This window comes from Paramisgurnus dabryanus, chromosome 4 (assembly GCF_030506205.2).
Source record: "Paramisgurnus dabryanus chromosome 4, PD_genome_1.1, whole genome shotgun sequence".
NCBI lineage: Eukaryota > Metazoa > Chordata > Actinopteri > Cypriniformes > Cobitidae > Paramisgurnus > Paramisgurnus dabryanus.
The window spans coordinates 31645341-31663500 of record NC_133340.1 but is presented as its reverse complement, the minus strand read 5'-3'; the positions used below and the strand labels follow the sequence as shown (position 1 = coordinate 31663500).

Here is an 18160-nt window from a genome sequence, read left to right as displayed (position 1 = left end):
TTACATGTTAAAATCCACAAAATAAAAGTTTTGTGTAAGTTTTTATTTTTCAAATAGTTAAAAACTGAAATACAGCACAGATTATCAAAATATTGAGAACCAGAGAGTCAGTAACTTAAATACAGTAAAATTCTAGGATTCCTGTGGTTTAGATGCCAAAAAATAGAAATATTTCACCACAACCACCAATTCTGTGTCAGGGGTTGAAGCCCCCATTGCTTCCATCAATCTGAAAAACAAAAGTTTAAACTGAATATCCATTTTGGTTTTAGCTTTTGTGCATTTTGTGTTTTACTTTATATATATATATATATATATATATATATATATATATATATATATATATATATATATATATATATATATATATATGTATGTTAACCACATAGAGTAACAATGTTGTCTTAAGTCATGAATGTAAAATTTGTTTTCTGACTGTCGTACCTCTCTGTGGTGGTCTTAGACAGTCTCCGGGCTTCCTCAGGATCATTTTCATAAAAACCTTGATATGTTGCAAATGTTTCAACCAAACCAATAAAGCTCGATAGTGGCATACGTACTCGGCTCCTCCGGCATTCATGCCTGTATAAAAATCAAATGATCATTAATAGGTAAATATAACTATGTTTACAATGCAAGCATGTAAACACATTAGGGGCTTTAAAACTAAGCATTGTGTCATTATCCATAAAACAATCTCTATGTTTGTGGGGAAATAAGAGCTGGATATTTCTTGACCGTTTTCATGAGATCATGCAGAAATGTATTTTACAGGCACGATGAATTAGACAACACAACTTGATACGGTCAAGTGTCCAATATATAAAATCCACACTTACCACTCTTTTTCTTTGTATGAAACCATGTCATGGATCTTCTTGTAGAGTTTCACAGAACTGGATCCCAGGTAAGTTTTTCGGAAAGGGAGCACGGTCGCATAGAACTGTAAAGTACAAACGGTAAAACTTTATACGAATAAGATTAAGAAATTAACTATATTGCTCATTGTTAGTTCATGTTAGCTAATGCATTTACTAATGTTAACCTTATTGTATTACTGTATAAACAAAACTTAGCTAAAAATTAAACACAATCCTATAAGAACATGAACCTAATCATTATTGATACTGTCTAGTCTATAACATCAGATATTTATATACTTTATAATTCACTTCAAACCACCTCTGTCTCTAATAATAAGGGTTTTAACCTCTTGACAGATTTCATTAAGTTTAGGGGATCGATCTTCATATTCCAGCTCAAAATCCAAAGTGTAGCTAAGCAGAGCTAGACAGCCACCCGGCTTCAAAATTCGGTCGGCTTCTTTCAGAAAACGTGGATGGTCAAACCAGTGAGCGGCCGTCATGGACGTAACCAAGTCAGCTGACTCGTCCTCAAAGGGCAAATCCTCTGCAGGACTCTCTCTAATGGAACAGACACAAATAAATATAGATTTTTACTTGCTGTTACTCAAACACTATGCTTTCCTTTAAAACCAAGGCTTGCCAATGTATTATATACATTTTATGCATAAGGCAGATACTTTATCCAAAATGACTTGTTGTGCATTCAAGCTATACAGTTTTATTAGCATGTTTTCCCTGTGAATTAAACACATGACTTTGAATTGCTAATGCAATACTTATGTTTTTAAGTACTGTACATCTGCATTTTAAAATAATAGGAAATAGGGAATAAAGAGTTATTTTATACCTGTAAGAAACATTTGGAGCATGTTCATCAGCATTAGCTATCTTTAGTTGAGCTGGACTGATGTCTAACCCGACCACTTTGAGAAAGTGAGGGGCTAACAGCTTAGTACCCTGTCCGGATCCACAGCCGACATCCACGGCTAGATTCAGATCACCCTGTATCTGTTCACAACAAAACACAAGTCATGTTTGTGCTATATGTAGGAATGTATCCCTTGTGATTTAACCCAAGGTTGATAACCCAGCATTTTTAAAGTGGACAGGAAGTCGTATCCTTTAAGTTTTTTTTTTAGATATCATATGAAAAGGGTTAAAATGTTGGACTTGTGCATAGTCAAAACAGAAACCCAGAAAGGTGTTTAAAAGACAAATATGGCATGCAAAATGTATGTAGCATTACACTTGTTTCTAATATTAATATCTATAATGTAAACAGGGCTGGAAATGTGACTCTATGGGGGGAAGGTCCTTTTTAAAAATTGAACTATAAATTTGTCCTCAGGTTAAAGAAATGTAAAGTGTAAAAACTGTAATATTTAATTAATGAATATTCTGAATAAAAGGACAAATCTGAAATTAAACCGACGCATAAGTCATACAATGAATATTGAACTTGAATACTTTGAGTTGTTGTTAAGTTTAGGTGTTGGGTTGGATTAAGGATGTGGAATAAGTTTTTGCAGAACCAGGCATTAATATGTGCTTTTTAAGTACTAATAAACAGCCAAAATCTCAGAAAAAAAGACAAACCAAAACACGGGTTTTAGGAGGTTAAATTACAGGAAAAAAATAAGACTTTACTTTTTCAATGGAAAAGTAATTAAATTACAGTAATTACTTAGTAACTAGTTACACCCTGTTGATGATGCATTATATAATAACAGTTGCGATAAAAACGGATAATAGGGAGTTTTTAAAAATGCAAATTAGTTTAAATATAATTCATTTTTAAATTCCACCATTTCAAAAATTCAAACCAGTTTTTTTGCGTTGCAACGCGGTTGCAGTCCGTGCACTTTTGCGTCTGTTTATTTTTCTTTTTTAACAAATAAATAAAAAATAAATAAATAAATTATCCGCGTTTTATTACGGTTACTGTTAAGTTATATGTACGTGTTTTATACAGACTAAAACGACCGTCATTTTCTTTCACATTAATGTGTTTTTGAAGATGATAAATACACGTTTTTTTTTTACAATTAATGGCTATTTTTAATGAACATGCCATCAATGTCCATGCCAATTTACATTTATAGATAAAGCCTGATTTGTGAAAACTTTCACAAAATTTTTTGTCACAAATTATATAATCTAGATCTGTGGTAATGTTTATAAATTAGCGCTGATTTACTGGCAAAAACTTTGAATGTGAAACGATTATTAAACTGGTAATAATCTCTTGTTTTCAAATTTAAATTGTGCTGTTTTTTAATCTATAATAAAAGTGCATAAACAAAACTTAAAAAATAGGCAACGTCAATATATTATTTTTAAAATATCAAATTTTGTCAATTAACATTGTATTTAAAAAATACAACAACCGTTTATTTTTTTCTTGTCATGGTTAAATAGGGAAAAATTAATGGAAAGTAGCATACACGGACACGCCCCCATCCCCGAACTCCGTCCCCCCGTGTACCCCCATTTCCAGAACACCCCAACATGTGTAAATTAAAAAAAAAAAAAAACATTCTCAGACAGTATGATTAAATGCTAAGTGATTCTATGCAAACCCTTTCCAAACAGAAACACAGAGGAGAGGATCATACTGTTTTCCGAAGGTAGTCCAACACTTCATCTATGAGGTCCTGAGGTGGAGACACCCGGTAGCACTGGTAAGATTTAGCGAGTGCTTCTCCTTCAAAATGTCTCTGAGCCATTTTCCGTGTGAAGATCAGTGTAACTTAAGTCAGTTTCCAGAGCGTCCTGTCAGCAGTCTGTCCCCGGAGTTATTAGGTGCGCTCGACCTGATGCGCCTGAAATATTTGGTGACAGATATGGCCTTGGGCGGATGAATATTCATGAGTTTGCTGTTTCGCGTTAAATCGCCACTTAAATTATGACGCTCCTCGGATTACACGGAAAGTGTCAGAATGATAGGCTAGGAAAGAAGTTAATCATATATTGTTATTGCACAATAGTTCAAAGATTCTATTGTGTAGTGTATGTCAATGCATACAGATTTGCCAGAGGATGCTGTGGGGAGAATACCCTACAAAGAAATGAATGAGACCAGTACTTATAGCCAACAAATGTGTTACTTTGAGAGTCTTTAAAACCGTTGATAACTGTATATTTGGTGCCATAATAAAGTTTCTGTTGTAATGATTTTGTGGCAGTCCTTGCTCAGTTGGAAGCCTGCATAACTGTTAGACATTAGCATTAAATTCATATTTCAATTTTTCATGAACTTGGCTATAAACTTTTCTGTTTTCCCCAAAACACATCATGCTCCGTACACTGTCAGAAAAAGGTGCAAAACTGTACCTTTTCTGTCGCTGGGGTGGTACCCGAAACATTCATTTTTGTACCCTATGGGGAAAAATATTATACCTTAAAGGGGACATATTATGATTTTTTTAAGATGTAAAAAAAGTTTTCTGTGTCCCCAGTGTGCATATGTGAAGTTTTAGCTCAAAATAGCCCACGGATCATTTATTAGCATGTTAAAATTGCCACTTTGTAGGTGCGGGAAAAAATGTGCTGTTTTTGGGTGTGTCCAGGGCCAACCCATGGGGCTATGGGGCCCTAGGCAAGACCATGAAAATGGGCCCCACTGGTGTAAAAATTTTCATAGCACTGCACTTTGACAAGTGAAATGAAAACATACAAAAAATAACAATTTTATTTATTTAAGTGTAAAGTTTTTATTATTATGTGCAACATATTAAACAATGTTATTATATTGCAACAGAACTACAGCACTGTATGCATCAACACAAATATCATGAATAAATAGGGTGATAAAGTATTCTGTATACTGTTTTTGAACCTTACTATAGTATATTTTTTTTAATATCTAAGAATTTTACTAAAGTAAATTATATAGTATAATAGTCTTTTTCCATGTGGGTTAATTTAGAAAGGGTGATGGATTTTTTTTTCTTAAAACAATGTAAAGCAGAACATACCTTTACTTTGTGATTGCTTTTCTTCCTCTGCTTTTTTCTTTTTCTCTTCAGCTTCTGAAAAGTACCACTTTAATGGCATAGTTTGCCTACGCCTACCACCGCCACCTCACTAAAATAAGTCTTGTTTTTATCTTTATTGAAACATGTACTGAATGTCAACATTACGTTGTTATACGATCATGGGCGTCGGAAGCAAATGAAAAGTGGGTGGGTCCCCACATAACCCCCCCCCCCCTCGAAAAATACATTTACTGCAATAGATGACATTTTCATGTTTCCTTTTAATTAGCCTGAACATTTGCGTTTATTAAATTAAAGACAGTAGCCTATTACGGTCGAAATTCTGGTAATAGCCCTTAGAAATATTTTGCAAATAATGACAGATGTCATGTTTCATTTATCTTTCTCTGTGTCATTTTTTTTCTCTACTCTGCTGACAGTAGGCTACAATGTTTATTTTTTATTTTGAGGAAATAAAAGGTAAGAAAAACGAATGAAGGTAAACTGATACAACTTTTGTATACCTTTTTTATTTGTTATACCCACTTTCTCTCTCTTAGAGAAATATAAATGTGAGATTCTGGAAATGAGATCACTTTATTTTATGGTATCCGTCGGGAAACAATGCTGTCATAAGAGTTTGAGCATGTGTACGTCTAAAACACAATCGATTAAACAGAGGTATGACTTTATGAATTATCTGCAAATGCACCTCGCAAATAATAACAATACGCGAGGACGTTCATGTCGCAAATGAAAAGTAATTGCAGGCTTCTGTAAAAAAAAAACGTGAAATTATCCAGCGATCGTGGGACCATAATAAAAATAGACTATTTTACAGCAGTAATAATATTTTAACGATTAGCCTACACTTTTAACGTTTGAAAGGAACCACATTTAGTGCTGTGTTAATTATCATTAAAAGCAAAACGGGAGTCTCTGTGCCTCCGCGACAGACGCAATTCTTCTGGCATCTCTCCTCATCATCTCCTCTTTTTTTCTTCTGTGTCTTGAACTTGGGGCTCGAGTCCGACCTAAGGTTTGAGCTGCCTTTAAGAACACCAAGCTAAGTTCGTTTACCGTTAATTATTAAGACTAAATGGGCAGGCAAACTCGTGAAACAATGAAAGTAAAATAATCCGCTATAATATGGTTTTACACGTCTATAGAAAATATACTATAAATAAAGCAGTTATTAATTTTCCTAATGCATGGTTGTTTGACATTTACTTCTGTTTAAAACATTTGGCAAAGGAGGTTTTTCAGCACTATGTTCGAACAGCAACTCAACGTCCACTCACCCCCGCGAATTATGTTTAAAAGCTGAAACGGGTCCGCGGTGTAAAAAAAGCAAAGGTTAGGGATCCCTGCTCTAGTGGAATGGATTTGGACTAACAGCGCTTTGATAAGTGAACAGACAAATGCGCTAAATTAGAGAAAAAGTGGGTGGGTCCATTATCATTGGTCTTAAAAAGTGGGTGGGTCCTGTCCCACCCACGTATAATGGTTCCGACGCCCATGTAATACGATACTACATTACCCATAATCCCAAACGTTTCATTTACAAGCATATGCATTGAGACAGATCTCTGCAAGCGCAATCGAGTCATTAACATTATGCAAATTAGCAAATATGTTTATATTTCGTCATTTTACTGTTGATTGTTGTGTGGAGCAGGCACGTGCACACATAGACATCAAAGGGGGCTTGAGCACCTGCCCTTTTTATTCCTGGAGAGAAAGTGCCCTTTTTTTCTGGGGTGCTTTAAAAAAAAAGATCTTTATTCATATAACAACTGATGTCTGTCTGTTTCTTGTGTTTTTTACTTGTTGCTTATTTTAATTTAACATTAATTCATTCAGGAATAATTTAAATGAGATTTAAACTCTTATATAGAAAAATAGCGCTATTTGTGGCACACAAACAGTTAACAGATGAGTCCCGCCTCCAAAATTCACATCGCTAATATGATTGGCTTTACCTTTCCTTAGTCCCGCCTCTCTAACTTACTGCGCTTTATGATTGGTTTGTCTACACTCGTGCTGCATCATTCGCGCTTCAAGCGCCAAAGCTCAGCATGAACGAGACGCGATCATGTGCATGATTATTCAGGCAGGTTATCGGTAAGTGTTTGAGGATGAAAGCATTCTTATATTAACAGTTTTATGCACAAAATATGGGACACGTTGTTACACATATTGATTCAGGGACATTGTTTTCCATGGCAATCCCATATTAAGCTGAAGAGTTGCAAACTTGTAACAGTGTAGTGTAGTTTAAACAGACTGCTCATAAAATAATAAAGCACAAACAATAAAATAATTGCTAACTTCCGTAGTAAGCTTTTTTGTTTGCGTTTTTTGTAATGGCTGTTAAATAAGTATAATGTGTTATACTGGATTGCTGGAGTAGATTGGGAAGAAATCTGATGGTTCAGTATTTTACTTGCCCAGTCTGAATTTTCACTGACATCACAAAAAAGTAAAATATAAAATACAAATAAAATAGGCCTAATCGAAATTTGTTGTTTCTGACATGTGTAACCCTCATAAATATGAAACCTAAGATTAAAGGTGCCATAGGATATGTTGTCATAATATGTTAAATTGTTCTTTGACAATTACATAGAAGGTATTTTGCTTTATTAAGTGCAAAAATTATCCAGAAACGTTTTTACATGTCTATTTACAACCCCAGAATTTGTCATTTGAATGAAATGGTCTATTTTTGCCCTATTTGAAAGGGTCATGAATAATAATGTTGAGCTCTGCTCTGAGGCTCATGCCAGAAGCTCACATTAGTAAACAGACCTTATATTTTGAGCCCTTATCAGACAAAAATACATTTTGAGTAACAACTAACAACTAATCAGCTAAACGCTAGCATATGATATAGCATTTATTGGCATGTAGCGCTAACTCAGCAGTCACAACTTTGTTTTTAGCATTTTAACAAATTTGTAATTAATTTGTAATTTAATGTTTTCAAAACATGCACATTGTGTAATGGCTTCCTTTGCTGCTCTATAAACCTACTACTAACGAGACCATGGTGTCTGTGTGAACTGATTATTTTGTAGACATCTTTTGAAAATTAAACAATTGTGTGAGTTTGAGGAAGATAAAATTAATTAACGTTTTTAATAATTTAAAAAAAAAGGAAGTCAGAATTGCGTTAATATATATATTTTTGTTTAAAAAAAAGAAAAAAAATATACATAATTATAAGAAGTGCCCTTTATTTCACTTGAGCCCCTGCCCCTCAAAATGTCTGTGCACGTTCTTGGTGTGGAGGATTTATCCTGTTATTAAATCCCTGTTGGATTTTTCACCTACCGTTTTTGTGATGCCTATCGTAATCAATAAGGTCCCTGCGCATGCAGCGCGTATTGCCTGTTGATTGCGTCCATGCAATTTGTGCAATGACCAAATAATTTTTTATGCATAGAGGGCCCTTGTCTTGTTATGGGGCCCCAGGCAATTGCCTGTATTGCCTGTTGGACTGGCTGGTCCTGGGTGTGTCCTTTAAAATACAAATTAGCTGATGAAATGAAAACACTGATTGCAATTATGGTGGTTTGTTGAAATTGAAACTCAATTGTGCTGTTAATAATTTTTTTACACTCTGTTTCTGTCTGCACTAAATGGCAGTGCCATGGTTGGATAGTGCAGGGGGGTATTATTGAAAAAGACTGCTTTCTATGTCACAAAAAAGGCGAAATCTGAATAAGCTATTTTTTCACATGCTTGAGTCTCTAACGTCCTCACCTGGCGGCCATCTTACCACAGGCAGCTAGCTCACTCGTAGCATTAAGTTTTAATGGTGCAGGTACTTTAAAATGACCAAAAGTTGCTCAATTTTCTACCAATTTTTTTGGTACGGTTTGGTTTCTTACAAACGTTATTAATAATTATAGATGCTTTAACATGTTTCATTAATTTTTTTTAGTGTAAGTATGCAGTGTCATAGGTCCATCTTTGACGTTTATAACAAACTGAACCGTTTGAAAATCGGTAGAAAATTAAGCAAGTTATGGTCATTTAAATGTACCTGCACCATTTAAACTCAATGTTACGAGTGAGCAAGCTGCCTGTGGTAAGATGGCCGCCAAATGCGGACTTTTCACTCAATTGGCCAGCAGCGTGGGCGAGACATCTAGCCTTTATTATACATATCTATTGGACACTCCACTACAAAAAGGCTGTAGACAGCATTTGCACACACACTATCATTTTTAATTTTTTATTTTCTGTAATTGCCGCCAAATCAGTGCTGCCCTGACGGCCTGGTAGAATAAAAATTTGAATAAGAAATCATTTGTATTGCATACGTTTCGAACACGACCATCCGCACCTAGCCACTGTGAATAGCTTATGCATTGAACAGACTGATCTCACAGAAAGCCGTGTTATAGTCACAAAAAATTGATTAATTTATTTGTGTCCATGGCACAAAATTCAGCTTTATTTTGTGCCTTGAGCTTGAATGTTTTTTTTTTGTTTGTGTCACTCGCACAAATTTCTATAAATAGTTGTTTGTGTTGTTTGCACGACTTTCTTTTTCTTTTAATTTTATGTTTTTTTTCCTATTTTCTTACCATTGTTGCTTGGGGTTCGGGTTAAAATCACTTTCTTTTACATTTTTAGACATCCTAACCCAAACCCCAACTCTAGGTGAGAAAATTTTTTAATGCAGAAGAAAAACATGTAGAAAACAACACGTAAAAGTACATCCTATTCCAAACCCCAAATCTGTCGCAACTCCAAGCGACAAGCATTTCAAAATAGGAAGAAAACAATACATTAAATGTACTGTTAAGCAATTAAACCTCGGGTGGTGCCGGTTAATCTGCATTCAACACTCAGGTGGGGTTGTTAACATGCATTCAATCCCTTTATCCCTTCCTCACAAATTATTTCCCAATAAACCTTCCTCTCAGCCTCAGGCTCACATGATTGAAAGTATATGATCTTATGTATATAATATGTTTTTCTGGAATTACAATTTTATATTTTATATGTGCAGTATCATTTTAAAGGTCATGGTGTGATGGGTAAAATGGTCTAATGTAAAGTGTACCAAAAGTGTACCAAAGTTTTAAAAACTAAATTCCCTAAGGTCAACTGAAACTGAAGCTGGCCAGACTAGATTCTTTGTCTTGTCTGTGTTGGTGACAGAAATCTGTAATCAGACCTTCCCATACTACTTGGTACAGTATGTACCGTACATTATTGCCAATAAGGAAGCAACTGTTCAAAACTTCCCTGTGTGTCTACATTGTATGAATTTGACTCTGTGGGGCAGTTTCAGGGTTTAGATTAATCCAGGACTAGGCCCTATATTAGGACAAGTTATTTTTACAAACATTACTGGTGTGCATCTTGAGGCAAAACTGATATATGTTAAGATATCTCAGTATGAGGTCTTATTAATTTAGGCTGCACAAACATGCATTTTGGTCTGAGATTAGGATACGCCCTTACAGGAAACCACTCATGTGACTTTTATTTTCTATGCTAATCTTTTTAGTTAATTTGTTAAGAATGCTTAATACTTTTAAATGATGAATTTGAATAACAGAATGATTTATTAAAGTGTTCCCTGCCTGGCAAAATAAATAGCTAATGTTTATTTATTTTAAACTTGTTTATTCCTTTAATGATGTTTTCACAAATATACTGGATGGTGTGTTTGAATAGGAGTTATGACACGGTTGCCGTTACACCATGGGTGTGCATTATTTTCAAATCATTTAAAGAACCCGATTTTGCTTTTGGTGATTTAAAGACATTTGACAAGTCAGATGTGCATTTATTGAAAAATAATGCAAACCCGTGGAACAATTCTCAATCAATCAGAATAAAGCATTCACCAGCTTCAGATAATAAAAATATAACAATGGTAAAATACATAAATTATGATCAGAATATTGATAATTTATAAATTGAAGTCAGATTATATACCGTTCAATCCAGTAACTGACCAAAGAAGGATGATGTGAGCTCCAATGCTTCGCTATCATTGCTAGGAACCCTAAACCAAAGTGACAATGGTAAGAAAATAGGACAAAACAGTTGAGTAACCAATCCGTGAGAATGCCACAGAAAACAAAGTCCGTGGCAGGGCTACGGAAAAATGCGGAGATCCGTGAGAATGCCACGTAAAAAATGAGCAAAAATTTTGTGACTATATGCCACAGAAATTCGTGAGATCAGGTTGAAAGTACGTATCAAGTTCTGATTGTGTAGTTTGTTTAGTGTGTTGTGATTCGACAGCAGCTTAGCTTGTGTTAGCTGGCGACTGACGTATTCCTGTGGGCGGAGTTAAGTCAAAAAACTGTTCTAGTGATGTCATTAAAGCAGGAAGTAGAGAGCTGTAGTCCAAACCGGCCATTTGCTGTATGCTTTAAAAGAGGAATTCTGTTAAAGAAAATATATCGCCTGGCAGTGAATTTTGAGCTTTATCATTTTACAGGTATTATTTATGCTATTATAGCAACATTACACACTAACTAGAGTTTAAAAAATGGGATTAGAAAGAACGTGGCATTTAAAAAGTCTGTGTGATGTTTTGTATGTTGTGTGATGTGTGGCTTTGTGTGTAGTAGAGTACAGAGAAAAGGCCCACAGGTTCAGAAATTGTGTATAAGAAATAAAAAGAGCACCTTGACAAATTATTTCATAGCTTAAATTAAAAGTTTTGTGTAAGTTTTTATTTACTAAAATACAGCACAGATTATCAACATATTGAGAACTGGAGAGTCTGTGACTTTAATATAGTAAAATGCTAGGATTCCTGTGGTTTAGATGCCAAAATATAAAAGTATTTCACCACAACCATCACTTCTGTGTCAGGGGTTGAAGCCCCCATTGCTTCCATCAATCTGAAAAAGAAAAGTTTCAACTGAATATCCGCTTTGGTTTTAGCTTTTGTGCATGCTTTACTTTTACCAAACCAAAATACATACACTATAATATATAATAAATACATTGTTTATAATGCAACGTACCTCTCTGTGGTGGTCTTAGACAGTCTCCGGGCTTCATCAGGATCATTTTCATAAAAATCTTGATATGTGGCAAACGTTTCAACCAAACCAATAAAGCTCGATAGTGGCATACGTACTCGGCTCCTCCGACATTCATGCCTGTATAAAAATCAAATGATCATTAAAAAGTGAATATGTATATATGAAAACAAATATTACTGCACAAAAATATAGTATTTTACAACATAGTTTACAGTGTTTACAATGCAAGTATGTAAATACATTCATTGGCAAATCTCTGTGTTTGTAGAGAAATAAGCTGCATATTTCTTGACAGTTTTCATGAGATCAAGCAGAAATGTATTTTACAGGCATGATACACTGACCTGATAATGTCAAGTATCCTATATCCAAAATCCATACTTACCACTCTTTATCTTTATAGGAAACCATGTCATAGATCTTCTTGTACACTTGCAGAGAACTGGATCCAATGAAAGCTTTTCGGTAAGGGTGCAGGGCCGCATAGTACTGTAAAGTGCAAATGGTAACACTTTAAAGTGAGATAAACAAATACTATACTAGTCAACATTTGAAGTGGAAAAAAAGTTGATCAAAGTTGTCCTATAAGACAAGAACGGGTATTGGATATTGCAGGCAACTTTTATGAAAGGTTTTAATCCACTTTAAATGTTAATAGACAAATGCAACCTTGTTGTGTTACTGTATAAACAAAACAATTCACAAATGAATTAAAAATAAAAACACAATCTTATAAAATCATAAATCTACAGTATTTAAAACACCATCATTATTGATACGGTCTATAATTCTATAAATTGTATATAATTCGCTTCAAACCACCTCTGTCTCTAATAATAAGGGTTTTTAACCTCTTGACAGATTTCATTAAGTTTAGGGGATCGATCTTCATATTCCAGCTCAAAATCCAAAGTGTAGCTAAGCAGAGCTAGACAGCCACCCGGCTTTAAAATTCGGTCGGCCTCTTTCAGAAAACGTGGATGGTCAAACCAGTGAGCGGCCGTCATGGACGTAACCAAGTCAGCTGACTCGTCCTCAAAGGGCAAATCCTCTGCAGGACTCTCTCTAATGGAACAGACACAAACAAATATCGATTTTCCATGACAGTGTTGAATGAATATCACGAGACATGCCCATGTATTTTTACAATTACATTTTATACATAAGGCAAATACTTTTATTCAAAATGACTTGTGGTGCATTCAAGCTATACAGGATGGCTATACTGGATTGAACCCATGACTTTTATTTGCTAATGCAATGTACAAAAGCGTTTGCTAAATGCAATGCTCACACTATTAATATTTTAAAGTATTTTAAATTTGAATTACACAATATTAATGAGGAATGGGGAATAAAGGGTTGTTTTAAACCTGTAAGAAACATTTGGAGCATGTTCATCAGCGTCAGCTATCTTTAGTTGAGCTGGACTGACGTCTATCCCGACCACTGTGAGAAAGTGAGGGGCTAACAGCTCGGTACCCTGACCGGATCCACAGCCGACATCCACGGCTAGATCCAGATAACCCTGTATCTGTTCACAACGACACACAGGTCATGTTTGTTTCAGTGCCGTACGTAAGAATTGTGATTTAACCCAATGATTGGGTTTGTCCGTTGGTAACCGGGAACTGAGTTAAAAAAGCATTTTTTAAAGTGTACATGCATACTTTAAATATTTCAAGAAAACGTAGTATGAAAACTGTAAATATGTATACATGTTGGACTTGTGCATAGTCAAATAGAAACCCTTTTAAAAGACAAACATTGCATGCTAAATGTGTGTAGCATTGCACTTTTGCATAATGGACACCTTAATAAAACATTATTAAAAAGTATTTACATGCATTCAAACATTTCCAAACACAAACAGAAACACAGAGGAGATTATCATACTGTTTTTCGAAGGTAGTTCAACACTTCATCTATAAGGTCCTGAGGTGGAGACACCCGGTAGCACTGGTAAGATTTAGCGAGTGCTTCTCCTTCGAAATGCCTCTGAGCCATTTTCCTTTTAAACAGTCTGTGTAAGTCAAAACCTGTAAGTCAAAGTTTACACAGCGACCTTTCAGCAGTCTTCCCCTATAGAGTTATTCATTAATACAACCGGCTCAACTGCATGTCACGTGTGCCTCTACCTGAAAATAAACTTTTATTGTTTGTTTACTTTGTGTCAATAGCTACTGTGACAAATCTGTCAAGCAAGCACCTGCTATAGCAAACATCCAGAAAACTACACCAATAAACCGCTCAGAACACCAGCAAGCACCTAGCAAGGCCTATATTCTCTTTCATAGATCATCTTTAAACTGACTGTCGAAATTACACAAGCATATCTTTATACTTCAAATCTCCTTTCAAATGTCAGGGGCATGTTGTCACACTGATATTAGGACAAGTTACATCCAAACAGGGCAGGGAGCAAATTCAAAATATGAATATGAAAATAAGTGTTCAGAGTGAACCCACGTGCATCAAAAAATACATGCCTTTTTTTGCACATATAAGATTAAGGTCTGAACTTACTATAACCATTCTTTTTAGAGGATTTAAAAATATTTCCTATAGAATTATTTACATTTTTTAGATTATCATTATCAAAATTATCATTACCGCAACATGATATTACATTAAATATATGCATTTACAAACTCATGTTTCGGTAATGATAACGAAAAAGTTGTCTAGGTACTATGACAAAAAAATTGCAACTTTTATCTGGAGAGAAAAAATAAGAACTGCTTACCTGGTAGCCATCTTGAGTGTCACAGTCAATTATGTCCCTTACAACAACTTTTTTTTAAAATGTTAGTTTCTTGAGGGCTTAAACAATGATTGAAAATTGTTGCGGAGGATGAGAAAATTGGTTTTGGACACATTTATATTCCTTATTATTGTCTCTACATTTAGCAATGATCACCAAATACCACATGTTTCTTTACTGTAAATGTTTATAGTTTAACATGCGCCGAAGCTTTTTATTATTTAGATTTTTAATTATCAATATTTCCAAGAACCCAAATCCAGTCATGGACACGTTGCGGTAATGAAAATGTTCCCCTTAAATGTGGAAAAAAAAATTGGTTTGTATGATGTCATTTGAAATCATGTGCAAAATAGTACATGAAGAGATGTTTGTAATATTTGATACTCTTACTTTGCATTTACTTTTTTATAAGACTAATTTTGCGAGAATCACCCATATTTTGACATGGTGAGCCGCACACATGAGGGGCTAAATATATATTGTGACCAGCTTCGCATTGTGCGCCCTCGCAAAAGAAGTCACTGGACGCCACTGCACCCTTACGAAAATGTACAATGGTTTAAATACAGTTAAACATACAAAAAAAAAACATAGTTACTATAGTAAGCACAAAATAACCATGGTTTTGCTACATAAACAATGAATGAACCATGTTTACTGTAGTAAGACCCTGCATGGTTTTGCCAATGGTAATTAATCAATACACCAAAAAATCATGGTTACCACAAGAAAAACATGATTCATTTTTGTAAGGTATGGAGACGTTTTTATCCTTTTATTTTTTATCAATAAGTGTGTTTATGTTAATGATGAAAGATGTTGTTTTAAATCAGTGCTAATAATAAACAGGAGTCCTATTGTGACAACTTGCCCCACACTTGCCTCACAACAAGAACTGCTGTGGTCAACTGTTAATTTTTTCATATTGGTGTACCTAGTTTTTTTTGTAGTCAGGCTTTAAGTTATGTGTTGACATAAAAATGACTAAGAAACTAAAAAAAGTGTGACAACTAGCCCCAGTCTTGTTTCATGTACTGAGTGCCTCTGGTGAAAAGAGGCAGCGAGCAGCAGGTGGTGCTATAAGACAGTTGAACCGGTTCAGCTGTTGGCAATGGGTGTTAATTGTGCCATTTGCGATCTTTAAGGTGCTAGCACATATACAGAAACATACAGCTGTAAATAAACATCTTGCATTTCATTTTAAATGCAACATCACTGAACCCCAACAGGGAAACATGCAATTCTGCGTTGCGTTTGAATTTTTACATTTTTTAAATATGAAGACATTACATTTACATTTCACAAATGCAAAATATTTTACAGTGTATACATTTTTATCAGTATGTGTTCTTCCTAAAATTGAACCCATGCCCACAGAAACACAAGACAAAAAAAAACATAGTATATGCTTTAAATACGTACATATATTAATTTTGTTTTAAAATGCATTCATTGAAATATATTCTGTTATACAGTATCTATTGTCTTTTGACTTACAGTACATTGCAGATTGACTGATCTGATTTGATTCTCCATCAAATCAATGTGTCACAAACAATCTGTTCAAGGCAACAATAGTTGAACCAGATTAAATTTCACGCAAGCTTATTGGCTAAACAACATTAGCTCCTCCCACTTACTAAGTCTCTGATGACTTGTGTTTGGCTGTCAAATCATCAGTAGGCCGACTCTTGACGTGACAGCTGCTAGACCGTCAATAAGTCAAGAAGCCGGTGGTCGAGCAGCCAATTCCCCGAGCCGCACGGCTTTAAGGGTTTTAATTATTCATTGGTCGCACGTCTGCTCCGTACACAAATCAATCGAACGGGCCTGTGTTTAGATGGGTTTATAGGTGTCAGGGCAGATGCCTGGACCTGTGTACTTCAGCACTGCGTGGATCTGCGGATAAAATCAATCATCGCTTATCACATCGCTCTTTACAGCTAAACCTGACAGAGAAAGACTTGTGTATAGAAAGACAAAAATAATAGATGGATTGATAGATCCAACTATTATCCATAAAATGTTCCTTCAGATTTAAGTTGTAGATTAGTTCACTAGATCTTTCTTAGTCAGGACAATGACTTGGGTGTCTACTTAAAGAGGAAGATACAGAAATGGAGGAGAAGCAGACAAAATATTTAGTGTACCAAGTATAACTGCAAGTAAAGATGAATAATACAGACGCTAGCTTTATCTTATTCATTACATTCCTAAATGTAAGATCATTGGCCTTCGAATAACAAAGAGTCTTTGTTTCATGAGTCATCAGACCTTGCATCAAGACAGCAGCTTCTTTCAAATTGAAGTTTGAAAGAGATTGCATACCGTCAACATCACAAAACAACAATCGATGGTAAACTTCGCCTGTAGGAAAAAAAACATCTGTTGTGGTTTGGCTTTGGTTAATGTAAAACAATAACTTTGATTAAAGCAGTTGGAACCGCACTAGAACAAATGTTACTGTAAGTAGTGTAATTTTTAGGTTTAATACATTTCAACTAATCTCTAAATTTAAAAGCCCCTATGGTCCGATTCACGGTTTTAGATTTCCTTTGGTGTGTAAGTGTGTATTAGTACGGTAACGATAGGTACAAATTTTAAAATAAACGACGACGCGAGTTATCGTCTCCAACGTAGATCTTTTTTCTTGAACTACAACAAACACACGGATTGTAGGCAACAATTTACTTTCTGGGATTGGCAATGTAGTAAAGACCGACATTATCATAATTCCTCCCACATCTGACTCACAGCCTGTAAGTTAACTCCTGTTAGCATTGCATTGTAACCGAATCTTTCAAACATGGTAAGTAGCGTCACATGTCAGGCTGACGGTATTCAAGCCAATCACAACATACAGATTAGGTGGCCAATGAGGAGCACAGCAATTTTGTACGTCATCAGTGCTTTTAAGGAAAATAATGAAATATGTAGCTACAAAAATGTACAGTATGTGGAAAATAATGTGCTTTTTTAACCATAAACCACGCAAATACATTGTATTATACCAAATACACAAAATAACATTGTAATGTGCATCTATTTCATTGCTGAAAAGCAGTTACTAAATTAAAACATCCCCCCTGTAGTGAAAATTAAGTTTTGATTGTTGTTTCTACAGTATGTAATGCGCATTTTAACAAATGAATCCTGCAAAAAAACTATTTTATTCCCGGTAAGCGATTTTTACCAGAGATCCCCCCCCCGAAATGTGAGTCGGCTAGTTTTGAGTAGAAATTAGATGGGTTTTGCTGTGAAACCTTGGCAAACCTGGAATCAGTAGTTCGACACATACATATTAAGGGCGATTTATAGTCGTGCGTAGGTCCTACGGCGTAGCTACGGCGTAGGCTATCCGTAGCCTGTGCGTAGCTCTGCGTAGCCTGACGCGCACCTCACAAAATTTCTAACAGCGCGTCGGCTCTACACGGACCGTAAGCGCTGTGATTGGTCCACCAAAACCCCTACCGTCAGGTAAAAAAACTGCGTCATAGGTATTTCCGTTTGAGACGGTGA

General features: G+C 35.2%; 2 protein-coding genes across 3 annotated transcripts; both read right to left on the bottom strand.

Moving 5' to 3' along the window:
• Positions 1-28: 28 nt before the first annotated feature.
• On the bottom strand, positions 29-3823 carry LOC135735472 (putative methyltransferase DDB_G0268948). The gene is made up of 6 exons (XM_065253895.1): positions 3482-3823; positions 1714-1874; positions 1211-1424; positions 840-943; positions 445-582; positions 29-229 (listed from the first exon to the last, which is right to left on the bottom strand). The coding sequence occupies exons 1-6, from the start codon at positions 3590-3592 to the stop codon at positions 133-135; spliced, it is 825 nt and encodes a 274-aa protein (XP_065109967.1). The 5' UTR covers positions 3593-3823; the 3' UTR covers positions 29-132.
• Positions 3824-11534: 7711 nt separating this feature from the next.
• LOC135735689 (uncharacterized methyltransferase YcgJ-like) lies at positions 11535-17041 on the bottom strand. 2 transcript variants are annotated; one of them, XM_065254184.2, is made up of 7 exons: positions 16282-17041; positions 13771-13913; positions 13248-13408; positions 12726-12939; positions 12260-12363; positions 11854-11991; positions 11535-11727 (listed from the first exon to the last, which is right to left on the bottom strand). In XM_065254184.2, the coding sequence occupies exons 2-7, from the start codon at positions 13879-13881 to the stop codon at positions 11631-11633; spliced, it is 825 nt and encodes a 274-aa protein (XP_065110256.1). In that variant the 5' UTR covers positions 13882-13913; positions 16282-17041; the 3' UTR covers positions 11535-11630. The 2 variants fall into 2 exon arrangements, with proteins under 2 accessions (XP_065110256.1, XP_065110255.1); XM_065254183.1 differs by lacking the exon at positions 16282-17041 and adding an exon at positions 14621-14633.
• Between the last annotated feature and the right edge of the window lie 1119 nt (positions 17042-18160).